The sequence below is a fragment of the Nelusetta ayraudi genome, unplaced genomic scaffold, assembly GCF_046127955.1.
Source record: "Nelusetta ayraudi isolate G7.1 ecotype Tasmania unplaced genomic scaffold, CSIRO-AGI_Nayr_v1 ptg000027l, whole genome shotgun sequence".
NCBI classification, from domain to species: domain Eukaryota; kingdom Metazoa; phylum Chordata; class Actinopteri; order Tetraodontiformes; family Monacanthidae; genus Nelusetta; species Nelusetta ayraudi.
In genome coordinates, this window is record NW_027466077.1 from 5,754,729 (window position 1) to 5,781,371 (window position 26,643).

General features: G+C 46.5%; 1 protein-coding gene across 2 annotated transcripts; it reads left to right on the forward strand.

The window, feature by feature from the left end:
* The first annotated feature begins 977 nt into the window (after window positions 1-977).
* Window positions 978-26,542, forward strand: LOC142890950 (prickle-like protein 1). 2 transcript variants are annotated; one of them, XM_076030312.1, is made up of 8 exons: window positions 978-1,218; window positions 19,244-19,423; window positions 19,740-19,853; window positions 20,898-21,035; window positions 22,828-23,031; window positions 23,170-23,356; window positions 23,467-24,462; window positions 24,563-26,542. In XM_076030312.1, exons 2-8 carry the CDS (start codon window positions 19,256-19,258, stop codon window positions 25,501-25,503), a joined length of 2,748 nt encoding a protein of 915 aa, XP_075886427.1. In that variant the 5' UTR covers window positions 978-1,218; window positions 19,244-19,255; the 3' UTR covers window positions 25,504-26,542. The 2 variants fall into 2 exon arrangements, with proteins under 2 accessions (XP_075886427.1, XP_075886426.1); XM_076030311.1 differs by lacking the exon at window positions 978-1,218 and adding an exon at window positions 15,869-16,209.
* The last annotated feature ends 101 nt before the right edge of the window (window positions 26,543-26,643 follow it).

Below are 26,643 nucleotides of genomic sequence, written 5' to 3' on the forward strand. Positions count from 1 at the left end.
GAGAAAACACCAACATCAGTCAAGGGCACAACACAACATAACTGTCAAAGAACCAGAGGGCACGGCCGGATTGACTGGGTTTTTGTTTGACAGTTGACAAAAGAACAATGTTTCTCCAGAAATCCACGTCACAGGGTAAAAATAATTAAAAAAAAACACAAATAAAAAATTTCTTGACACATTCCACCTACGAAAGCATAAAAAAAATATCTGCCTGTCCTCGTAGGAATCTGTCAGCACTGCTTTACACACCAAACAGCGAAACACTCCCACTCAGCCAGACCAGTGCAACCACTTCCTACACTGCAGACCGCAGGAGAACCGGGTGGTTTGGCACGACGTCGCCGATGACTGATAAAAGCAGACTCGCTCGTTTTGCGTTGTGATTGGCTTACCTTTGGGTCCAGCGGTAAAGGGGTGAGTGGGATTATTAAGACACAGGACGGCACGGGGAGGGGGTCAGTTGTGAATTTCAGAAGTGTTGCGTGCACGAAGCATGAGAGCATCGTGACGTAAGGTCTATAGAAAGGCCAGAAAACTATGACCGATAACCTGCAGTGTCCCATATAATTTAGGAATTTCTTTTTTTTATTTTTTATTTTTTAAAAAGAAAGAAAAATAAGTTTGTTTGTTTTTTTTGTTAAATATGGGCCATTCAAGCAAAAGAGAGAGAGAGAGAGAGAGAGAGAGAGAGAGAGAGAGAGAGAGAGTAAATCTGAATTTGTGAATAGAAAGAGTGCGCAGTTGTCGGGGGCGGCGGGGCGCATGGAAATAGATCGATTATCAATACAAAACGAAACGCATCCATACCAGCGGTCACGGTATATCTACACTCGGGCCCTGTGCCCGTGAGGGGGACGTGACAGGGAGCCGGTTGGTGGGGACGCGGGGGGGGGGAGGGGGCGAGGGAGGCTTCGCATTTAAACCAATAGGCGCAGAGCAGCGCTCGTGTCGCTCCTCGGCGCTTTTAAACTTGGTGCCAGAGCTCAGCGCTCAGCCCGGCAGTGCGTCCTCCGCTCTCCACTCCGCCCTGCCTCGCCGTGTCTCTCGACCGGGAGGAACCGACGCTCAGAGGAACCCGCCGAGCCGAATCAGCAACTCGGTCGCGCCACCGAGCACAAGCACGTTCGATTTTGGATGCCGCGCGCCCGGATGACTTCCTAGAATTTGATTCTGATAAACGGAATATTCGAGCCGGATTAAAAAAAATTCCAAGAGGTGAGTCTCAACTTTAAATAAATAAATAAATAAATAAATAAATAAAACCGTTGCTGCCTTTTAACACTTCTGCCTTTCAATTTAAAGGCTTCGCTCTTACAGCGCGATCAAGTTTGGATATGTGTGAACTAGGTTAGAAAACAAGCACCAACAAAGTGAAGAGATGGAAATGATTAGACTCTGTTATTAGATGGTCAGAGAGTAAAGGAGGGTGCGAGAGAAGAGGCACCTGGGGAGGCAAAAGTGAAATTTTGAAGAGCGCCTTGTGCGTAAAGACGCACCTAATGGAGGGGTGCGCTCTCTGCTTTCCAGATGTGTGATCTCGGTTGTTGCCCGTCACTCAGGTGGTCTTTCTCGCTCGTTTTCTGCGCTGCCCTCCGAATGCATCACACCAGCCCCCCTTTTGTGCCGGCGTCACTCCGTGTTGACAGATCGCAGCTCGCGATGCGCACAGGAACGTCACAAAGCGAAGCCACATCACTGCGGCCGCGCTTAACAATCGACCGCAAAAAGCCATCTCCCCTAAACACACTTCAGTCTGGAATTTGCTTTTTCATTTCTTTCTTTCTCTCCTTTTTAAACAAACTTTGAACTCCCGTCCTGTTCTTTATTTCATTTTATTTATTTTTTTTAGGATGGAGCGAGGATGACTCAACTGGGTTTTTTTTCCCCTCTCTCTTCATTTTTGAAAGTGCGAGTGCATGAAGAAGTTGTTCCAAACACACGGAGATTAGTGTAAAGAGGACATAGTGGGAATTTGGTTCCTCAGGTGGACTCTGAGTGCTTTGTTAGAGGCCAGTGGTGGCACCTAGTGGTGGAAAAGTTGTTGGGTTTTTTTTGTTTTTTGTTTTTTTCAAAGATGCTGTAACTCCTACAATTTATTCAGGGTCACCTAAAATACAAATTACAAATACAATTCTAGTTGACGGTTTCTTCTTCTTCTTTTTAAATCTAATAATAATAACTCTGGACACTGGTCAGCCACTGTATTGAGACCTTGTGTGGAAGGAACGGTGGTGTGGTTGGCTGATCCAGGATGAGGGCAGCTGGGGATCAGGTGACTGAGGTGTAGGAGGTGTAGTCCTCCTCTGTGGGGGGCCAGGCAGCCAGACTACTTTGCTGGGGGTATACACTGAGCAATGCTAAGCCTTTGTTAATGAGTATGTATCTGGTTGGGACTCCATGTGTGTGTGTGTGTGTGTGTGTCCTGTCTGTGTGTGGTACTGGGCGCCAGTGCTGTGTGTCTTTTGCTCTTCTGTGAGAGTGTGTGTGTGTGTGTGTGTGTGTGTGTGTGTGTGTGTGTGTGTGTGTGTGTGTGTGTGTGTGTTTTCCCAGACAGTTTTGAGTAGATACTTGATGAATTTAGGCCAGGTCACAGTGCCGCATATTGCTGTTAAGATTCGAGTTAGGGGAATGGTTTAGGTCAGGCTTTGCAACGGGGGGTGGGGAGGGGGGGGGGTGAATGGAAAGTCCTCACACAGATAGCATTACAAAGTGTGTGTGTGTGTGTGTGTGTGTGTGTGTGTGTGTGTGTTGGTGAGAGCGCAAGAGATAGGGGTTTGAAACCGGGAGTTAAGCTGCTGTTAATTGGTCAGCTATTTGAACCACGCTGAAGCACATGAGAGAATCCAGTCAGGCAGTAGCTGAAATGATCGGTATGCTCAGCTCGACTGCATGACTTAGTGGACGCCAAAAAACTATTTTTTTTTTAGCCACTCTATTTCATCAACAGCGACCCGGGCGTGCAGAGTAAGGAAGGTACGTACTGGAGCAACGATGGGGCAGACTTCATTTGCCAGTGCAGTTTTGCCAGCAGCGTAGCAGGTTAGCTTAGCAAGAAGTTCATGAGACAATAACAGCAGGCTGCTAACTTCGTATTTATGATGCTGCGTACACTGCATTTAACTTATGTGAAGCTGAAGTGGTGCTTCACAGCATCGCAAGAGCGGCCGTTCCGAGGTTTGTTCAGCACGGCCGAGACGTTCACGAAGAAGAACCTTCGGGTGCACAATCACCATTCGTCACGCACACTCTGGCGCACTTCAGGAAGTCTTTTGGCCCAGCTAGCGTGTACACGCACAAACACATGCACGCACACACACCTTGGCTTTTGCACATTAACAAATGAGATCCAGAGCCAGGCTAGCGTTTTTCTCATTTCCTGTTATTTTGCCCAGTTTAGCAAACCGTTAGCTGTATATTTAGTTTGCAGACATACAGGCGTATCAGTTTTAAGCGTTTCCCAAAAGTCAACTTCAATCCCGTTATCATTTCAGGGATCTTGCTGACATGCTTTTTCTTTTTTTCGTCTTCATTTTTTCCAATGCTGGCCTGACAAATTAAGGAGAGTTGGGGTGAAGGGTTTGATTTTGTTTCAACATGTCAGAGTGAGGCGAGGAAGATGTTTTTCAGCGAGGAGGATGTGAATCAGAGCTGAGGGGCGGGGGATGATGTAGTTCTCGAAGCACTGACCTCTGAGGTTCCACTGACACAGACGATGACTGGATAGTGTGGGTGGAAGAGGTGAATGGATTATCACTTCTGCTCTTCTTCTTTTTTTTTTTTTTGCTCTTTTTTTCCCCTGTCCCTGTCCGTCCGCGCGTCTCGTTCTCACACCAATTCTGAATTGACATACTCATTTTTCAGGGCCGTGTCCCACGATTCTTTATCCCGCATTTCTTCCTCACATGCAGCCCAGATTCCCTTCTTTTTTTCGTCCCCCGACGGAAAGGGGTTTGAGCGCCAGAGAGGAAATCCAGCCTGAGGATTGTTTTGATATTGTTGGACATTCTCCTGGAAAACCTTTTTGCTCGGCGACCAACAGTGTTCTGGATTCAGAGCCGCTGGCTCTTCGTGCTTAAACACCTCGTCTGATCACAACAGCAAAAACGTGTCCGACGAGCTCCAAACGTGCAGCGTTTTTCCTTGCTTGGGCCAGAAAACCTTTGGTCCGACAGCCAACATTTAAATTTACGAGTACCAATTCCACTTTTAAGTTTAATGTATGTAGGTTTTCGAACCGCCTGCCGCCTCCCGGCTTATAGTGGCGCTTTATGTTCCTCCTCCGTAAAGAAGTGGTTTTCGAAAGTGCAAAATATAAACACGGCCACTATCACCAACTTTGTGCCCGGTTTTGCCGCTGACTCTGAGGTTGAGGGGGGTCGTCAGGCATTCACAGATTTCCTCTGTTCTGCTGTTTGAGCTGGAGTGTGGATTGGCGTCAGATTAAACAAATTAAACTTAATAAGAAACACAAACATAAATATGAAGCACGAGTGAGCGAGTTGCGGAGAAAAAAAAAGACCTTCATTTATCCGCGAGTCAACACTGTTCTGCCTGTGCGCCGCTGTCAGCCCAATATTTCAGACCAACATCTGTGCACACAGGCGAGTTTTGTGCTGTCACACGGGAATTAATCGAGTGTGGGGGCTGTGTAAATCATCCCAAACCTCAGAAAACACACACGCACACAGGCGCACGTGTGCACACGCTCTTGCCAAAGCAGCCATCCCACGTATGCGTGTCAGTGAGCCAAACATTTAAAAGGCTGAGTGCTGAACAGGGCAAACAGAAGTGAATATTGAGAAATGAGCACTTCTTGGCAATACACAGATGACGAGTCTTGCAAAAACCGGGCATCGACTTTTATATGGGCACCGTGGGGGGCCACCCACATGAGTTATCAGTGCCATTACGCCTCACAGTGAGTGACTGTCGAAGTAATGTGACTGGGAGCAAAGCCCAAGCTAATTAAAAGTTTCAAACATTCCCCTCTCTAAATGTGAGTCTTTTAATTTGCTTATTTTATCCGTATTATGACGAAGACATGGTGGGAAGGAAGGGTTGGTGGTGAACTGCCTTAGCTTTAATAAAACAAGCACCAAAAGACAGCCTGCATGGATACAAAGCCATTATGATGACTGACTGTCAAACACAAGACAAAGTCAAATTAAAACCGATTGTTATTTGTTGTGAAATTAAGTTAGTTATGTTTAGTTGGCATAAATCTCAACAATACAAATTTCAAAATTGAAGTTTAGCTTTTGCCGTCTACAAGAAGTACTCCAGGGAAACTCCCATCTAACACAATTTAGTTGCAAATATTTAAACTAAATTAGTACTCCTGACCACTAGATGGTTGTACACTAATCACTGGACACCAGAGAAGGTACCAGTTGGAATCAGATGAAAGGGCAGAAAATAATCTGGCTAGTTTGCTAGCATCATGCCATAAACAGTACAGTAGTTGTACTCGGGGAAGTTAACCTGCGATCTGCCACCGTGTTTTGCCAAACCTTTGTTTTTCATACCTGAACTGACACAGTAAGTAGAGTTTACACAAATCTTCACTCTGGAAGGCAGCCTAAAAATCATGTTTGTGTGCAAACGGAATTCCAAAATACACCGGGGGGAAAAAAAAGAAAGAAATGTTTTCAAAAAAACACCCCGGGTGCGTCTGGGTGTAGCCGACATTTGGACTTTTGCCCAAACGCTGTTGTGAAGAGCAGGCGATTATCTCGCATTTGTCTGACACCGGCAACAAAACCACATCCACGCCGAGGAGACTCGAGGACGTGTGAACGGCGTGTGGGAAGCCCCCCATCCCGCTGCCCCCTTGATCTACAAACACTGAACGGGTGATCCTGGAGCTCGCCGAGCGGTTACAGACCAAAAAACCCTGCAGGCCGCGTCAATTCCACAAGCCTGGTATTATGGTCAGCCTGTGGCCAGGCAAAGTAATCCAGGGTTTTAGAGGCATATCAGACTCTGAGTGATGGACTTTAGAGAGGGAGAGTGTTCCATTAAAAAACCCTGCGCTAAATCTGGTGGCGCGGGCAAAAGCTGTTGTTGCCGCTGCGACTTCCTGACTCGCGAGTTTAGAGTCAATTTGGCACCACCTTAATTACCTGTACACACAGCTCTATTTGATGATGATTAAAGCCGCTGACTCTCGCGCGCGCACACCGCAGACACTGGCGGTTACGGAGACATTAAAGGGAACGGTTATAAGAAGATAATAATTAGGAGGCTTTAAAGCTCAAGTCGGGGCAGCGGTATAGATGGCACGGCCTCATATAGGAAGACGGGATCGGTTGCGCGACAAACACCTCATTACCCCGAGTGAAATGACCACCCTGAGGGGGGCGAAAAAGCACAAATGATAGCCTCCGGCGTTCGTTTGTGGAAGACGTGTCTGAGCCGCTGCACGATTGGTGCAATAATGTGGTGTTTTGACGGGCTTCGCACTTTGACGGCGCACGGTTTCTCCCTTTTTCGGTTCAACCGGAGGCCACCAATTCCTCGGTCCGCCGTCAATAGACGCATCGGCGCGGAACTACAAACAAACCCCGGCTTGTTGTCAGTGAAAAGCTGACCTTTGGGAGACGTGGCGCCACGACGGCGGCGTCACGGGCTCAGCGACCTCGATCAAAACACGGCGTCGCTCCATCGAGACGCTGCCAAACTTGCATGCTGCTTTCGTCATGCAGTGACTCACGTGCTTAAAAGTGAACGCACGAAAATGCGGTCTGGGATGGTTCACCCCTTCTTTGTCGTGAAAACACGTTTTTTACATTAGGGGTTGATTTGGTGTTTGGAATGTGTCATGTGGTTTCATGGGTCGCACATCCTTCATTGTGTCTCGCTGCAGAATTCACCTCTCAACGCCAAAGCAGTCGCGACTGGAGAGACTCCAATGTCTCATTGACCTATTTTTACACCCGTTAACTTTTACAGCAAGTGACCAAAAGACGCAGGACATTCTCCCCAACTGCTTTCTTGTCTTCTAAGTGAACTTCTCCATCGTCAGTGAAGAAGTTCTTGTCTTCTAAGTGAACTTCTTCAACAGAAACCACCAAGATGGAAGAGAAACATGTTGGCACCAATCGCAAAAAAACTCCCAAGTATAAATCCCGATGATGGAGTGTTGGCTTGACATGTACATAAAAAAAAAACCTCAGCTATTGGGTGGTCGCCCGTCTATCTCCTCGTTGCCTCACGGGCATCCCAGGGGAACACCAGCCTCTTCATCAACCGAGCGGGGGAAATTGCTGCATCCAATCTGATGCCTCTGGGAGTCAGGAAATGGCCAGTTGTGATAAACGCCCTGCAAGTGAGGGCGGGGGGGAAAATGACAGGATTATCACCACATTTGCCAAATCTGCGCTTTTAACTCGCAAGAGTCCCATTATCAGTGCAAAAAAGACTAAAACAAATTAGCCACTGTGAATTTTTTTTTTTTTTTTTTTCCTGTGCTGCCAATTAATTAAGTCACTCTTGAAAGCAAAAGGCATAAATCATCGCTTGGGTTGAGGGGAACCATATCGCTTCTCCGCTTTTATGACGGTGGGAGGTTTTTAGTGTTCCATTCCAAGTTTGGCTCCCAAGTTTTTGTAACGTGAAGAAACAAGAATACAAAAAAAAAACACAAGCGCAATGTGTTTGCGGCTGGATGTAGCGGCATAGCGGAGTGTTTTATCGGCGAACCCCTCCCCTCCCCTCCCCGCCCCTTTAAAACATGTTGCTCTGCGGCGAGTGATCGAGCATCGTCGCGTCTTCCAGCTAAAGACGATTTCCTCTCTGGGAGAGAGAGCGAGAGAGAGAGAGGATGTGACAGATTTTCACCTTTGGCGGTTTGCAGAGGAAAGCCAGGGGCTTTCCAGGTATGCGCCGCAAAAACCAATACAAACAGTGATTTGACAGTCGTCTGGGTTCAGGATCCGCTCCCCTCCAATCCCCCCCCCGCCTTCCCCACCCACCCTTTTTTTCTCTCCACCCGCTGACGTAAAAAAAAAAAAGGCTTATATTGCCGCTTGCATTAATGAGCTAGTAAATAAATGCGGCCTTTTTTGTGTGCGTTTCCACTAATGACCTCAAAAACCTAGACAGTAAATCGTGGGGGTCCGAGGGGGTTCGGTATCCCCCGGCCGGCCGGCCGACCGTGAAATCCACCGTGTGCGGCCTTGTTTATGTGTGTACACGTGTACGTGGGTAACGCGCACCCGCTCCTCGTTTCCATATGTCGCTGTTTACTCGGTGCTCCGTGCATTCGCAGGGGCTGAGATTGTGTGAAAGTGCGCGTTCCCCCTTCAGAGAGAGAGAGAGAGCGAAGGAGAGAGAGAGAGAGAGAGAGAGAGTCCTCAAGAATCCCCCTCGGGGTCCCGCTAGACATCTGGTTGCGGATAGACGGCTTAAATCTCCGACTTAAACGTCCCGCTGAGCCCCTGGGAGCCGCCGCTCTGCACATCATTACATCCCTCCTCCGGCTCCGCTTAGAACTCGGCCGAAACCCTATCGTTTGGTTCATGGGCCTACAAATATGTTGTGTATCCTTTTATGCTACTTCCTCCCCGGGCCAGGCTTCCCATCTGTTGCAGATTAGACGCCGGTGTGTGTTTAGAGAAGCGGGCCAGTCGCCGGGGCAGGACAGATAGTAAAAAAAAAAAGAAGAAAAAGAAAGAAAAATATTTTAGTCAGAACTGTCAGGTAGGTCTGGGATAAAGGTCCAGTGTGTAAAACTTAGCTTGATTCAGGATTTTTATCTTGGTAAAAGCTTAACGTACTGCCCATAAAAACATGAATAAAAGTGTGTACTCACAGTTCAATAAAATGTCTTTTTCCTACCCTGGCAACAGTTCTCATATATGTAAGAATATACATAGAGCAATAAGGGTCTTGCTCCCAGTTGCCATCTTGCACCCCCAAAAATAAAAGCGGGGGAAGGGGTCGGTCTTGTTTACCCATGAACCTCAAGGCCGCTACTCGAGGGTCAGTGTGGAATGCCAATAGCAGCTGCATTCAAACGGGACCCCTTGCGAGAGGAGGGGCCCCGGCGGCACGGTGAGGAACGGTGGGCCATGCCCCTTTTCCTGCAACACCGAGTTTATTTAGGCCCCTGGATCTCAAAGCGACTTCAATGTAACACTTAGCCTCGAGATCTGTCGCCCCCATGGCACCCGAGGGCCGCAGTGCCGTCAAGAGCGCTAGCGCTCGGCTAAGCCGCTAGCGCTCGGCTGTTTTGTAATCTGTCCCTTTTTTTTTTTTTCAAACCGTCTCTCTGCCTTGGTGGCGCTTTTTAAGAGCGAAACAAAAAAAACAAAACGCGCCCTGGGATTATGCTATTGGAACCCGAGGCTATTTGGTTTCACGCGGACACCCTTTCCCCCGACACTCTGCTCGGTACCTTGAGAACTGTGCCAGCCCATGTAGGCCAAAAAAAAAAAGCGACAAAGTGCCGCAGGGCTGCGAACTTGGTCAGACCGGCCGTTCCCAGCAACTGTTGTTGTTTCCAATAGTTAATTATGGGAAAGTGAAGGGCGCCTGTTGTGTAATACAGTTTTTGTTCGTGTGTGGGTGTGTGTTGTGCTTCAATATCTATGAGTGTCTGTTTGTCTCTTCCGCTTGACTGCTGTGCCACCCCTCCAGGGTCCCGTCATTAAGCCACTGCGTACACAACCCAAATCCCCGGCCCACATCTATCTCATTCACAATCCAATCATAAAATGCACACGCAATGACAAAGGCCGCTTCTCCGCGTGAGCGTGATGCAACGCTGATGCGCGTCTTGCGCTGCATGTCGTCATCCGAGGCCGTTCTCGTATTTAGCGGCTCACTCTCTTTTCTGTATTTATAGATTTATATTCAGGAGCATTTAATCCAACTGCCGCAAGCCGTGAAGGCCTTTGACTTTGTCTGTTTGTTCTGTCTGAAACTTGCAGTGTGTATGTATTAACATGGATTATATTATATCACATTACTTGATCAAATGTGATGTGTGTTGTTGGGGTTTGTTTTGTTGTCTTGTTTGTCATTAATATTGTGGGTCTTTGTTTGGTTTTGTGTTGTTTTTTGTTTTTTGGTTAGCATTCTGCTAAATTTAAATGAGGGGGCCGGGAGGAGTGGACGCTGGAGCAGGAACAGTCCAAAGTTCTGGAGTCCAAGGCCAAGCCAGGAATAAGAAATGTGAAAGGTTTTGCAGCCCCGTAAGTTTTGTTTTTTCCATGAGCAGATTTTTTTTGTGATCCCCTCTTTCAACAGCAGCTGGAATAATTCACTGTTTATCTTTCACTTGAGATATTACCATGTATGGGCCTCGGCATCACTGGGTCCGAGCTCGAGGGCCAGTTGCTTTTCTTTGGAGGCTCGAGCGAAGCAAAACCGCAGCAACTCACATCTTTTGGGAGCAAGGCAACGTGGCTCTCGACGTTTATGCATTTGCATCACCCGCCGAGCGCTCCTGTCCCTTTGCGGCTTTAAATATACGCATGTACTTTGTTTCCCCCCCCCTCCTGTCGAGGATAATCGCGTTACATGCAAGCAAATGTGAGCGCGGCGGCAGCGTGGGATTTTATTACGACTCTTTAAACACACGTACACGTACGGCCGTGGTTATGCCGCTCTCCAGGCTTTTGTTTTGAATAGACACGATGGCTGATGTTAAATTAGGGCTGGATCAGATGCAACACAATGCCATCTCTCTTCCGCACACACAGGCTATGAGTTGTTAGATCCACGGCGGTGTTTTCTCTTTTCAGATCTAAGTAGTTCCTCACTGAGGAGCCAACGGTGCGTAACACGTCTCACTTAATTCCTGCAACAAAAAAAAAATAAAAATCTCTTCGGTCATAAAGGATTTGCCTCACTGGGGTCAGCTGAGAGCGGCTTCGTTTGATGTGGTGGTGTTCAGCAAGATGGAGTGGCCCTTATCTGCACTTTGAACAAAAATAAAGTGCTTGAATTTGGCTGGTAAAATGAAACTCCTCCAATGTGCCGGGCCGCAAAATGAGAAATCCACATGCGTGGGTGTAAAGGCAAATATCACATCTGAACAGTGCTGATTTAACTACCATTTTTCAGTTGTACTTGGTTGAATTTGCCTGTCTCTATTGCACTCACATCGCTCTATATAATGTATTCTATAGAAAACCTGGGCTGGGAAAAATATTTCAGCCAGTGGGCTTATTAAAGCATGAATGTTGTCAGAGTCAGGTAATGACATGAATTAGGCCACGTTAGGGAGGTGGGCCCTCCCTCCCTCATCATAAAAAATAATGACAACGATTAATAAAACACCTCCAGACATGTTATGAAAAAGCCTTTGTACAACTTTTGACAGGCCTCTGTTTGCCTTTAAACATCCTAAATCCCGAGAAGCACTCCAAGCTAGCCCGTGGGTATTTATAGAAAAGTCACCTGAAGTTCAAGGATAATTGGCTACATACAGTGTGGAAGGGGGAAGAATGCACAATAAAGACTGAATGATACACTACACAGTAGCAGCATTATTTATTTCTTTTCCTTGTGCAAACCTGACATGGAGTCTGTGTCAGGCTCTCGTGCCAATCAGAAGCATAATTACCGATGTATCGAGAAAAGAAATAATCAAAAAAGACTGCAGCGGATCCCAAAACCCCCAAGTAAACTTTCCCTGTCTTTTCATATGGAGAGCAAGTCGGTGGATTCGTGGAAAAGAAGAACAAGTTGATGTTGATGATGATGAAGAATCCTGTTGTCTTCCAAAATCTTTTAACTTCAAGTCGGTCACAGACATTTCAGTCCCGTCCAGAGCGGCTGTCAGACCAGCCAGTCAACACTGATCACAGTAAAGAAAAAAAAAAGAAAAATAAGATAAAGCGTCTGGACATTTGAGTTGTTAAATGCAACGGGTTATGTTCTGTCTAACAGGGACCTCAGCCGAGGCTTCCCAACGTGGTTCCTGCCCAAGCTCACGGCTACTTGACGATTTCCTGCCTTTTACTGCGCTCTTTACTGCCGCTCCCATTGTCCCAGAGGTGTGTAGGTAACACCCTGTGGCGACTGGCAAATCTCAGCGGAGGGGGGTTTTTATGACCAGAAACTTAAATCTCACTCAGCGTGGGGAGCCCAGGAATATTAACACTGAACTGGTAAGACCGGTGAGCAGCACCTCTGCAGATCAGATATGCAGCAGCAGCAGCGAGTCGAGCCGGTGGGCCTTGTTAGCAGGGGCTAAATATCCATTTCCTGCCGTGAAAGGCCGTCTGCTGGCGTGAATGGGAGCTGAATGGGGAGCCATAATGGATGTGAATTGGGGAGTGGATTTGAGGTCTCTCTTGTATGGGGCAGATTCTGGAAGTGCGAGCTGGTTTGTCGGCTGCTGCGCATACAGCCCAACGCTAGCGGGCCGCTGCCGATTAGAATCAGGAGGGGTTCAAGAGGTGGGACTTGCCCTCACATGTGAAGCTAGCTCAACACGCAGAGGAATTGCTCCAGTGGGTGGTGGCGGCGCAGATTTATTAGTTGATAGACCGTGGCGCATTTAAAGTTGTAATTGCAGACACAGTTAAGTGTCTCTGCAATTGTGGGTTTGTCTTAACTTGTCAGTTTAGGATGTTGTGTTAGGGGGAGTTTTGTAAATTATAAGTGCTTCAACAACTTTGTTTATGTCTTCTTTTTTTTTTTTTTTTAATGTAATGGATTAACCTATGATGGCAGCCTTCTGTCTTCTCCCTGTAAACTTACAAACTAGTTTCAACAATAAGTAGTTTTTGGCATGAAACCAGCTGGGGGGGGGGGTCACGTGTTGCTATGCCAGGCCCAAGCCAGAGCTGCACTCCAGTTGATAGCTTCCCTGCCTCTTTAGAATAGGTTGGGGCTTATTTTGGCTCCAAAATGCAGCTAGTTTCATTTCTACAATGACATGCATCAGCGTAAATCTAATCAAATTATTTTGAAAATGACATGGAGCTGAAGGGTCATCCTGATTGAAATAGCTAATAGTATGCCATTCACCTCGAGACACGTTTTGTTTTGACGCCACGATGGGTTCTATTGCCACCTTTAAGACGTAATTGCGCAATTTTGCCTGTTTCGTCATGATTTAGTACGCAACGCTTCTTTCGCTCCAGGAATGGCCTACCTGCGTTTTGCTGAACTGTCCTTCAGCAAGTTCAGACACTTCCCTGTCCTGGTTGCTGTCTGTTTCACACAAACAGTGGGGACGTCTCCCCCGTATTTGCACTCGGAGAGATTGGTCACGCCTTCTTCTCGCCTCCTGGGGAGGCAGCTTAGGTACCTTAATCCAGGTGGGAAAGGCTGCTCGACGTGCCAAAAAGAAATAGCATGCATGCAAGAAGCAAAAGCCAGAACACTGGTTTGACTGCCGTTGACTTACAAAAGAGGTGTGAAAGTAGGTGTATTGGTGTGCATGCACGCCACTTAACACAGACTTATCGCCGGAATTTAAATATAGAAAAGGGGTGGTTAGGTGGAGCGTCATGGGTTTATAGAGCAGAGGTCAAAGGCCGCCGCATAAACCCTCCATTAGTTACTTCCTGCCCCTCAGCCATGGACATGTGAATGAGACGAGGCCGTCCTCCATTCAGCGCACGTCCGCCGGCCCTGCGCGGCGCTGAAAGACAGCGTCTTAAAGTTACAATCGCACAGACCCGCCAAAACCCGGCTTTCAGTGTGGAGGATAAAATTTGGTCCGGCCCCATTGAAGAAAGAACGCGATTGTAAAAAAAAAAAAAAAAAGAAGTTAAGCACGTCCGAAGTCTATTTCTATTGTGGAGGTTTAAAAAGGCGTCGACGTGGTCGTTTTTCAGCACCTACACTCAGTCACACGCTGTCACGTTAGGAGGCGAATCAAAGGAGGAAGTCGGGTTATCGCCTTACTCTGCTATTCAACACAACGATTGCTCGTGATTGTGAGGGAGTTACAGAAGGACTCCCCCCCTCCCCCGAGCCTCAAAGAAACGGGAGCCATCCCCTGCTAGACGCGCTGCCCTTCTGATGCCCAGCTGCTTGAAATATTCTCCTCAAAGCTTCAGATCCAGATATGCATCTCAGGAAGCTTGGGGGGGAACATCTTCCCCGAGGAGCACAACACAAAGTGGCCATCGCAGAGCAGAGCCAAGACCCCTGGCAAACTTGAGATCGCCTCTGAAAGATTTTCCCTCCGATTGCGCGCTCCAACCCTTTCTAAAATATTTCCTGGCATGCCAGAGGAGAGAAGAGAGGCCGCGCTGGCCCCCGGTCGCTCGCTGCGTGTTCTCGTCTTTCGCTGCCAAGCAAACCGCGCAAAAGCGGTTTCCATTTGTAACAGGTACCTTGACGTGTAACAAACAGCTCGGTTGGCCCCTTTTCGCGAGTCACTGTGTGAGGTTGTCAGGGGAGAGAGAGAGCGCCTTTGTCCGGGGGACAATTGCGCTGCCTCATTTGTCATTTTAGACTCTTTAAATAAAGCCGTTGCTCCTTTCTCAGCCTTTCACGGTGACGGATGGCGCAGATCTTGTCCAAATTATTTACATTTAGCCTCCGCGGGCATCTAGTGATTTATTTTCATTTGTCTTTATTGCTGGCTTTTGCCCCCCCCCCCTTTTTTTTTTGCAGCAAGTGCATCTTGACACATTTTATGATTTGCGATGCAGCGCCAGCCTGTGGTTTGCCTGAATGCCAGTAGTTTTGTGAAACAATGGGCTCCGGTAAGAATTTCATTGACAAGATGTCCGAGAGCAGGTTTTAGAAACTACAATTCAATCTCTCAGGAGCAGGAGACTTCACATCTTGCTGATCAGGATTCTTCCATTTCTTCAGACGAACATCTTGCCCAACCACAAATCTTCCCTTTCTTCACTTTAGTTGCGCTTCATCAGCCAGTGAGCCTCAACGGAAGAACGAGGTAATATGCAGGAAAAAGCTTTTACCGTCAAAGTTAAATCGAGTCATGTCGTGAGCTGAAGGATCACGTGACTCCGTACGGGAAAGAGCATTCATTTCGGGCTTAGAATAGAAATATCTACGACCTCGGATCGCCGCGCTGACTTTCATGCCCACATCTATCGTTTTTTGGTGCGCGCCCTGAGCTCTCTCATCAACGCTATTTTTAGCAACAACAGGCCAATGTTTTGGCCAAAACTAAAGCTCTCGAAACCCCATTGTATCCCGCATCAAAAAGACGACGGCCTTCAGAAAAAGGCAGTTTGGCTGCAATGCAGCCACGTGCTTCTCTCAGAAAAGAAATTAAAAAAAAACTAAAAGTGAATATAAAAATCAACTGGGCAAAGATGAAATAAAAGTGATGTTGTTAGTCTTCACTGTTGACCCGCTTACTATATAGGGTACATCAGAGTTTTATCAGTTTCTGGCCAGCAGTTTCAACAGTTTCAAGGACTCTGACCAGCCAGAGAGCAGAATTTAAAGTGACTTAAGGTTGACCGCCACATAACCTCAGGAACAATTTCATGACAGAATGACGGTCAGCAATTTTTTTTGTTCAGATTTGACTTCAGGTTTTCTTTTTTTTGTTGTTGCTTTTTTGTTTCATGCGAGGCCAAGAGCAGCTGTCTGGCCTGTGGAAAGCAACAATTGAAAGGAATAAGAGTGGGAGAAGAAGAGAGAGAGCGCGGGCAGAGCAGTCGCGTCACCCGCCTCTCAGGAGTCGGGCTGAGGGGGTGGGGTGGGATGCTTGGTGACACTTTGGTGGAGGAAGGGGTGTGTGTGTGTGTGTGTGTGTGTGTGTGTGTGTAATTGAAGTGCAGTGGCAGGCGATTTGCTCTGAGGGGGAGGAATGAGGGAGGGGCTGACAAGGCTCGGCCGCCCCACCGGCACACAAACACATCCACTTCACTCTCACACACTCACAGGGATCAGTGACACGGCAGATAAAGACGTCACTCCCCCCCCCACCCCCCTGCCCTACTGCTTGCTCTTTGGACCTTAATTTTTTTTATTTTATTTTTTTAATCGCCACATGGGCAGCTTAAACATCCTGCAGAGTGAGACTTCTCTTCTCGGCTGACTTTCAAAAAGGTCTCTGTCTGGACAAACTGAGGAGGATCTGGGTCTGGTTAGAGGAGGATTCTTTTTTTTTTGTTGCTTTTTTTAATTTTCACTTTTGAGCCTGGTGCTTGCAGAAAATGCAGCCAAAGCTTAAGGTGGCTGCGACGAGGAGACTTTAAAAGTGAACGAGAGCTTTGTCGGAAGATGGAAGGAAAGATGCCGTTCTTGGAGGTAAGATGCAAATAGACGGGGACACTCTTAGGAAAAGGTGAAGACAGGAAGCGGCTAATATGGAAAATGCAAGGCCAGAAGTTCCCCCCTTTTTTTTTCCCCTAAATATTAAACCTTTTAGTCAACAGGCTGAAATGTGGGAGATCTCGCTGCTTTAAACAAGGCTGGGCTGAAAAACTAGCGGAGGAGAATAAGTACCTAGACTTGGCTCGTGATCAAAGTGCCGTGTGTCTCGGTGGAGTCCCTTCATGTGTGTGTTACTTGATTTGTGAGATTGTGCATGGGTGTTTAGATCTTGCATCGTGCTGTCTGTCTGAGTGTAGGTGGTCTTGCTCCAGCTGTGTTAAGTCTCGTGCGCGGCCCCCGACACCCATTTGGCTCTAAAATAACACTCCTTGCCAGTCAAAGCTCAATGACCTCGGCCTTTGAACTCTGCTTGTCTAATGGTTTTCCACGAAAGCAAACTCCTAAAAACGTTCCCTAAAACATGCAGAAAATGTGCAGCTTGTCTATCTGCTATCTGAATTAAACTGCGGGCAATTAAATCGGTAACTGCCTCGCTGTTCTGATGTTTGAACAAATGCGTCCTCGCCAAGAGAATATGATCCGACTAAAAACAACCTGTAAAAGTCAAACAGCCTCAGTAAAGCAGGATTTATTTATGCAGGTTGCCCTGGGTTATGTTCATTTGGAAATAATACGTGTTTGACTTTGTAATTCCTCGGTGAACTACAGCCCCTTTTAAAAGTGTCACTTAAGCGGGGTGGGGGAGGCGCGCGTGATTAACCGTGAGCCCGCGACATCTGGCCCGTATTTACACAGAACCAGCGTTGTGATTTTATTTTTAAATGCGTTGTATCATAAGTTTCCCTTTTTAAAACCCTCTTAACCCCATCCTGTCACATCTCCGCCATGGCCTTTAGTCTGAAGGCGGGATTGATTGGACATGTTTTTGTTTTTGGACAAAGACAGCCATTGTGCTGTTGCCAATGAGCGACATGCCGAAATGTGAGTTGCTGTGTGTGTTGGCTCGGGATCCTGCCGTCGCCTCACCTCCAGGACTTGATGGGAGCCGGGAGAACTGAAGGGCCGCGAGGGGCTTAAGGAATTCGCAATTGCTGAAGGGAAAAAGAACCGATGCTTTCAAGTCAGCCACTCTAGTCACTTTAAAGGCATGATGTAGAACAAGCACAATGTTGGTTTTTTTTTTAAATAATTTTGTTGGGGGGGAGCGGGGGGCTGTGAAATTGACACCCCCCCCCCCTTACTGTTTTACTAGCACCTTGTCATGGCTGCTGTGTAAAATGTGCTACCACTAAATATAATGTATTAACAAACTCAGAGGCAAAACCAATAAAAACCAAAAGCAGCAGTCATCATTAAACAACAAATATCTACCATGGAAATTTCACTGGTGACTTGCGTGTCACTTCCTAGCCTCCGCTTGGTCAGGTGAGATAAAGCAGAGCCAGCTAAAGAAAGGCTTCGGGGGTGATAACATTATCTGTCCTACCATAAAAACCTGATAGATCAGTCACTGAAGAACAAAGCAACGGCTTTTCTTCTGTGATAAGCACTTTGGTCAGACTTTCAACTGACATTTATAATCTGTAAATTCTGTGTTTTGAGGCCCAGGGCTTCATTCTAACTGTATGCAAATTGGGCCACGCGGACATTTCTCCAGACTCTGTATGCCGTTTGACCCCATGGTGCACTGGGGTCAGCCTTAAGGGAAATACACCGGTTTTAATATCGTTTCAACAATCTTTGTTAGCATTTCCCAATGATAAAGCCTGACTGTAGCCTTTTCCGATTAAATTACCTTTAAACCTGTTTTTCTTTCACCTGCACTTCACTTCAATGATTAATCATGATCTCATAATGTAATGGTCCCTTTGTAAAAAAAAAAAAGATTCAGTCACTTCTGCTCCCCCAGCCATTTTCATACCGTAGCTCTCAGCGTCACTTTCAACGATTACAGATGAATGTAAGCCATTAAACGCTAATGAGTCCACTCGGAATGGGGTCTCAATCATACCTATGTAAAGTTTAAAGATCCTTGCAACAAGTGTGAAAAACAAGCCTGACTTGACATTTGCATGAGAAAGAGCCAAACTGCGAGTGTCTTTTTCGACACCTCGGACCAAAGTGCGGTTATCAGACTGAGGCTGCTGAGATAAGACTGGCTACTGCCAAAGGTGCGAGACGGACGTCGACGAGACTGTGGCGAACCCCGCATCCGACTGTTATCAGCTTGTAAAATGCAAAGAGAAGGGAAAGAAATCTGTGCTCTGTGCTCATCATGGTGTCTCGCACTTCTAGCTGCAAACCAGAGTCATGGCCACAGTCGGGTCTGCAGATTAAAATGTGTTGCTCAACTCTCCACTGCTTTGTGGCAAAGTGGGTGAGAGCAGCAGATGTGTTGGCAGTTGACAGCTGGCATTTCTGCCGTGTCATGCTGCGTTCCATCCGGCATTGTAGACAATTGAACGTGTTTATATTTGTGCCTGAAAAACGGCCCATCAGACTCTCACTTCTGCTGCTCATTTGCCATGAGGCACGAAGGAATGTGTTGCTATTTTTCCATAATATACCAGACTATGTTTGTCTTAAGTCCCTTCAAAGGTGGTCAAGCAGTATCTTAGGCAAGCAACTCATCCGGAACAAGCAAAAGCAAAAGCGATGACCCTGCAATAGCAACAGTATTAAATACAACATGATACCGTCCTGATTGTGACTTTGGAGCCTGGAGTGTGAGAAGACAGAGAGTGTGTGATGGTGTAACACATCTCTTCCCACAAGTTTCCCTTTTCCAACATTTTCAATGTTTGTTTTAGATTTTAGACTTATTAAGCCAAACTGTGATAACAGTTCAGGGGCAATCAATGATACTTCAGTTGCAATATAAATAGCATAAAAATTATATAAATCTTGAACAAACAGCGCAAGGATTAATAAAAAATGAAGTTAAAGATGTTGTATTTAAGATTCTGTCAGTGTGACTCTAAAATCCTCTTCCCTCCACTCTCCGCAGAGCTCGTGTGCAATGAACCTGGAGCGTCCGACACCACGGGGCTTGGAGATGGAGTCGCGCGCTGGGGGGAAGATGGGGAAGTTGTCGCTGGGCTTCCAGAGGAGCTCCACCTCGGATGACGATTCTGGGTGTGCGCTGGAGGAGTACGCGTGGGTGCCGCCGGGAGTCAGGCCCGAGCAGGTGGGAAACTTCTTCCTTCCATTCTGGTTTTCCGTGCAGAACGTTTTGATTCACACAGGAGGATGAATCTGTGTTTGCAAGCCACATCGTAGTTTGGTGTCATAATGAATCATCTGTCAGAAGGGGGTGTTTGCCTTTGGTTCAACTGAGGTTACGTACCCTCTGTTCTCTGTGCTGTCGTGGCGGATTAGTAACGGGATAAAAATCCAACATCTGGCTCGGATTTTAATTTTTTCTTTTCTTTTTTTCAAATTTGCAATTTTTTCCACACTTTTAAAAAGAAACATGCCAATACAACCTCCAATGGATTTTGCAGGTCCAGATATATTTCTCATGTCTACCAGAGGACAAGGTGCCATATGTCAACAGCCCTGGAGAGAAATACAGGATAAGACAGCTCCTCTACCAGCTGCCGCCGCATGACAACGAGGTATGTGCATTCTGCCCCGATTTCTGCTGCTCGTCTGCTACTAACTACTCTTAGCTACTTTTAAAAGAATTGTCAAAGTTTAGGGTGCACTGCCACAACCGTCTTTATGAAGGAGAACTAAGAATCAGTTCAAGCTGAATACAAAATACGGACACTAAATGTTAATTAATTTGCGATTAAAGCCATTCATGCAAGCCCAGAATAAGTATCACCAAAGAAAGCAAAACTTATAGGCATTTCAAATTGTACATTCATACAAAATGACAACAAGGAACCAAAGTGCAGATTTTGTGTCCCCGCGATACAACAGTGTCAGATTAAAGTTGCAAACCGTAGCTGTCCCTGACAAAACGAAAACTATGCAGCTGAGTAAAGTCTGAACAGTCCTGGTGGGTCTTCCCAGTAAAACTCAAACAATGGCCACATTCCCTCAACTATCCGACAAAAAAAGCACAGTAAAGCACATGCCAGCCTCTTGTGTATAATAGTTTTATGGTGTGTAAACCAGTCCCCCTTTCACGTCTGTGTTAATAGAGTTTACATTAGGAGATACGGCAGTGGGGTTATCACCAGCGGGGAGTGGTTACTGTCTGATGGCGGTGCTCTCCGTACACACACGGGGGTTACACAATAGGAATAGCCAAACTAACCACACAAACTACCGCGCGTGTTTGACGTTGCCGCTTTACGATGTTTGCCGGCGGACCTGGTGGCCGGGGAAGAAACTGCCAGAGTATTCATTGGCTATTTGAGATACCTGGAGTGGATAAGCCATCTTTGCTTGTTGTGTGTGTTGTTGGTGGGATTTACGACTCTTTGAAAAGGAGCCGGTTATTATGGCTCTGCCCATTGTTTACAACAGAGGAAAACTGTACAACAACACTTGGATCCCTGCGCTCGTTAACATTCTCAGTGGCAGAGTGTGTTTAGGGCAGACCTTTAAATTAGGGTCGAACAGTAAAATTTGGGTCTGAACGAGCACTTGAATGTACACATTCCTTAGTTTGTTCACTCTGCTCACACTCTTCTTCTTGGCTCTTCCAGGTGCGCTACTGCCACTCTCTGACTGAGGAGGAAAAGAGGGAGCTCCATATGTTTAGTGCCCAGAGAAAGAGAGAGGCACTGGGAAGAGGAACACCCAAGATCTTGCCCCGAGCTTTGCAGCACACCCGCTGTGAAAGTGTAGGTACCACACGCACCCACGGTACTAATGCTGTAAGGTACAATTTCAAAGCAAACCAACATGTGGGTATTTATATCGTGAGTTGGTACCACCCTCCATTCCCCACCACCATGATTAGCAGCCTTAGGCACCAACCGGATGGCTACTGCAAGGGTTTTAATCACCGACATAAACTTCCTCATTAGGGGGGAAAGGGGAAGCAAGAAAATTGGGAGTCTCGTGCTCAAGTCAAGCAGAGAAAGCCAATTCCTCAAGAAAATCTCCCCAAAAAAACTTCCTGCCAGACACAGCATGACAGATTGCAAATGAATGCACCAGTTGACAAGTGTGTCTTGCGAGAGCCTAAAATATTTTTCATTCCACATAAGACACGGTATGTGGAACACAATTTCTACTCTCTAGAAGCTGGAAAGACTGGTTGACAGTTGATATGTTCCAGAAGTGAATATCTTTCTCCTGGTTTTATGCCTTTCTAAGGAGTGCTGCATTGGGAAGAGGTGATCAAAAAGTAAAAATCTAAATAAAACAAAAGGTAATTCAGATATTGAAGGAAAAAAAGTTATTCTTGCCAGAGGTGAGTTTTGAATTATACAGTGAAGAGTAAATGCCAAAAACACAATTACTGAAGTGGTGACTGGAACTCACATGACGACTGCTTACCTACACATGTGTGCAATTACAGACTCGTGCAAAACACCACAAACACGCTGCTCACGCTCACGCAGATATATCATTCGCACACACTATGTCTGGCTCTAGTTTCCTGGCACTGTATGCCTGATGACACTCCTCATAATAATGTCTTACAGCTGGGTATGCTTTCTTCGGGCTGCCCGCGGGAGTCTCATACATCCTCGGGGTTATATAAAGACTTAATTGCACGTTTAGACATGCTCTGACCTCCTCTGCAGAGTAATATGATCTCGCCAACCAAGACCGAATGGAATGTATACTATTAAGCTTGACAGGACAAGAGGAACTGTCCATTTCCTCAACAGGAACCAATCAACTACAAGCAACATTTATGTATCACAGAGGGGAGAAACAAAAAGTCCTTCAGTCTTAGTGTCAGATATATTGTGTACATCTTTTCTGATGTACAGTATAACTCAAAATAAATCCAACCACATCCATGTTGTTTATGTTAGATCTCAGCGCCTATTAATATCAATACAGGAAGTCAGTGTGTGTGGTCACTGTGGGATTTACTGCACTGTTTTGAGTGGGTCGTATTGCTCAGGCATAGTATAGCCCGATCACCTGTTGCTTGACCTTCTTTGTTTTAAAACAAATGCAAAGATACACGATATGCATTGGCAGCGGTGAGCTCCTTTTATCCCCATTTGTCTATGTGGTATTGCTTGTGTTTCGAAGGCATCAACTGCAACCACTTGTCTATCCCGATCAGCGACCAACATTAAAATAGATCTGGTGACAGACACTGGACAGGGCAACATTCTTGTGCCCCGATGGAAACCAAAGGGGGGGGCCTATTATTTACACGGACGCTCTCTGACTCGGAAAACTGGTCCTTACTTTTCTGGGATAAAAAAAAAACCTCCCGACTGGCAACAGCAGTTTGGACAGATGGTCTTCGTCAAGTCGGCATGATTGTTGTTGTTTTCCAACAGAAAAATTGAATTCTGGCCAAATCAATTCAAATCGTGACTGTTTTCCTAGTGAAACACCCATTTCCTTCAAACTGTCAACCATTTCGGCAAACAATAGGGTTTTTGCACTGCAAGTCTTCAAGATAAATCTCACAGTTTGTTGTTTCTGTTTGACCCACAGTGTGGAGGAGGCATCAATGGAGGGGAAATGGCGGTTTTCGCCTCCAGAGCAGGGTCGAGCCCATGCTGGCACCCAGCGTGCTTTGTGTGCGCCACTTGCCAAGAGCTGCTCGTGGACCTTATCTATTTCTACCACAACGGCAAGATCCTCTGTGGAAGACACCACGCCGAGCTTTTAAAGCCCCGGTGCTCTTCTTGTGATGAGGTGAGATGAGACAAAAGAGCTGCATCGCCAACGCCTTTTACAATGAACCCGGAAAAAATCAAAGTCATACAACCTGCTCTATATCGCTTTGGTTGTTATTAATACCTATTATACTAATATTATACTGTCTCCCTTTAGATTATATTTTCAGATGAGTGCACTGAAGCAGAGGGTCGTCACTGGCACATGAAGCACTTCGCCTGTTTTGAGTGTAAGACCATGCTTGGAGGACAGCGCTATATCATGAAGGACAGTCGCCCCTACTGCTGTGGCTGTTTCGAGTCACTGTATGCAGAATACTGTGAGGCCTGTGGTGAAAACATAGGTGTGTGACAGCAATCGCAAAAATTGCAAGAATTAGCAACTCTATGCTTTTTAGACAGACTTTGTGACTCATCTAATGCTTATTTTCCTCATTATCTCACGTTCGATTAGGAGTTGACCATGCCCAGATGACCTATGAGGGTGTACACTGGCATGCCACAGACCACTGCTTCTCTTGTGCCCACTGTAAGGCGTCACTATTGGGATGCCCTTTCCTGCCCAAACAGGGCCGCATCTACTGCTCCAAGGCCTGCAGCCAGGGGGAAGACGTTAGCGCCTCCGACTCGTCCGATTCCGCCTTCCAGTCTGCCCGTTCACGGGAGTCACGGCGTAGTGTCCGCATGGGGAAGAGCAGCAGACCTGCAGAGCAGCTGAGGGAGTCCGAGCAGTTGAATCCACCTCCCACGGTCCCGTCCTTTGAGTACAAGTTTGGGCACAGAGAGGAAAACGAAGACGCCGACTGCAACATTGGTATTGTCAGCCACAAGCTGTCTCGCCTGGGCTTGGAAGAGGAGAGGTTTTGGAGGGAACGAGAGGAGCCGGATGTCGGGGAAGAGGATCCAGAAGAGTGGGCTCAGCATGAGGACTACATGACTCAGCTCCTGCTCAAGTTTGGTGACCGTGGGATGCTACACCAGTTTCAGCAGCCACCTCTAAAATCTCCCAGCCCTGTCTGTGACAGAAACAAACCAATCATTGTCTCTGACCCGTGGCTGAAGCCAAATCCTACATCTCTGGGGGTTAGCGCCTCGTCTCCCACTCCGACCAGCCCCACCCAGAGCCAGATTTCCAATCATTCCCGAGCCAACAACCTCAGCCCTGGACTGATGAGCAAAAAGCATTTGCCTGAGATGTACTGGGCACAGTCCCAGGACGGACTGGGAGATTCTGCTTACGGTAGTCATCCAGGTCCCGCCAGTGCCAGAAAAATACACGAGCTGGAAATGGAACAGGATCCAGACCAGCCTGGTTCAACAAGGCAGCCCTTCTGGCAGGACAACAGACAGTGGTATGAAGACTCCCTCGAGTGCATCGCTGACGAGCTGAGGAAAGTGGAGCAAGGTGCTGGAGATTCAATGGACTCCCTGGCTCTCTCAAACATTACGGGTAAGAATAGTTGAATGTGTCTGGTAATAAAAGGGGAACTTTAAAATGTTCTTTTTCTTAAACAATTTTTTTTTTCTAATCCTATTACCTTTTTTTTTAGGTGCATCAGACGGGGAGGACCGGGACAGACCTAGCGTTTACAACATTGGCATACAAGATCGCTCAGTGGCCGAAGACTGTGACAAAATGAGCAACATGGGAACATTTAACTCATCTCATCTTCACCACAGTTCCAACTCTCTCAACCTCCACATGGAAAAGGTAGGCGAGGAGGCGGGAGCCATGGCAATGAGGGGTGGCGCACCTGGGGGACTCCTACCATTGTCCCCGCAGTCAGAGGGCCTTCCTGCTGCCTTTGTCCATGCCCCCGCACTGAGAAGAAGCAAATCCCAATCCAGGCCACCGCAGGTCGTAACCTTCTCGGAGGACACCGTGGATAATGGCTACAACAACGAGTTTGACGTCAGCATTCGGAAGCATCCCATGAGTGAGAAGCCCCAGCGAAGGGTGTACTACCCGGACCAGACGGGGCGAGAAAGGGGGCGGCCTACGAGCCACCACGGGCGCAGCAGGCAGCACCGCCACGGGCGACATCACAAGAGCCGCAAGACCCGTTCGGACAATAACCTCCACATGATGCCTTTTGAGAAAGTGCAGAGGCCGTATGATAAGCATCAGCCGGCTCAAGTAAACCCTCCCTGTGGTGCTTTGCTTTTACAGCACCCGGCTCACAGACTGCCCTTGTCCTACTCCCAAAGCCGATCTGACTTCAGCTCCGCCCAAGGAGGAGATCCGAGGCTCGAGCATTTAATGGGCCTATACAGAGACGAGGATGACTACTGCTCGACTTGCTCCTCCTCCTCATCGGACTCTGAGGAGGAAGGCTACTTTCTGGGCCAGCCAATTCCACAGCCTCGGGTGAGCCCGCGCTATTACGCTGACGACTTTCCGACAAGGGTGACGGCTCTCTCGTCCCAATGCCACGGCACACAGCCTGGTCGAAGAAAGAGCCACCGCTCAAAAAACTGCATCATCTCCTAACAGCACAGAGTGTATCTGTACCATCATCTGCACTACCCTAAGAAATGGCAGACCAAATTTGCCCCCTCATAAGAAAATACCCCATGTGCATACATTGCATAACTGAAAGTCAAACTTCATATCCTCATACAGGCCTCACTTGATCAGAATTAGTCAATCCAAACAGAGAGGATGGGTGACAGATTTTTTTTATTTTTTTTTAAACGTATCTACATCTGGATGAGGCAGCAGCCATTCAATTTTTAGCACTAATGCAACGCATGCTGAATTTGTACGTTGGCTTGTATTTGTCAGTTCCCTCCCGCCCTTTCTTTTGAACGTGTCTTTGCGGAGATGATCTGCAGAGATTTAATTTCAGCATTTTGCATCCATCTTTCAAGTTGTTGGTTTGTTGTTTTGTTTTGTTTTTCTAAATTGCATTATTGCATTTTACTCGTGTGTATTAAATTTCCTGCATATTGTACACAGGCTATAAAAATAGAAACAAACCAAATAATTATTTAATGCTTAATAGTACAAAATGATAATGTACATATAAGTTAAGATTTTAATACTTGTATTTTTGTATTTGTTTTCACGATTTCTTTCTTTTGAAGTGTATAATTACAGCTGTTGTGACGGTAAACAAACGTTCCCTAAATTTGAAATCCAAAAGGGTGCCACTTTATAAACTGTGTTTTTACAGTTAAGTGTCATGTTATTCTACTCCAATGTCTAGTCATCATATATATATATATATATATATATATATATATATATATATATATATATATATATATATATATATACCAACAAGGTCACTATCGGTGTACAAAATATTTAAAAAAAAATAAAAAAAAACAGCTGTTAAACGTTCATTGTCCATGTTCAACTAAACTGTTCATTACCCATGCCATGACGCAACCATCTAAATGCTTTGTGATGTAAAGAAGCTTGTAATAAATATTTTCTCCACACTAAACTTTGCTGAGTTTATAGACATGACGCTTGTAAGAACAGCATCACTTGGAATTATAATGATTAAAATACTTTGCAAATTCTGTCTTTTCTTCGTAATGAACAATGAATGAAAAGTGCACTTCAGGGAAGGGCTTATAAAAGAAACAAAATCTTGGTTAAAATTCAGAAATAACACCAACA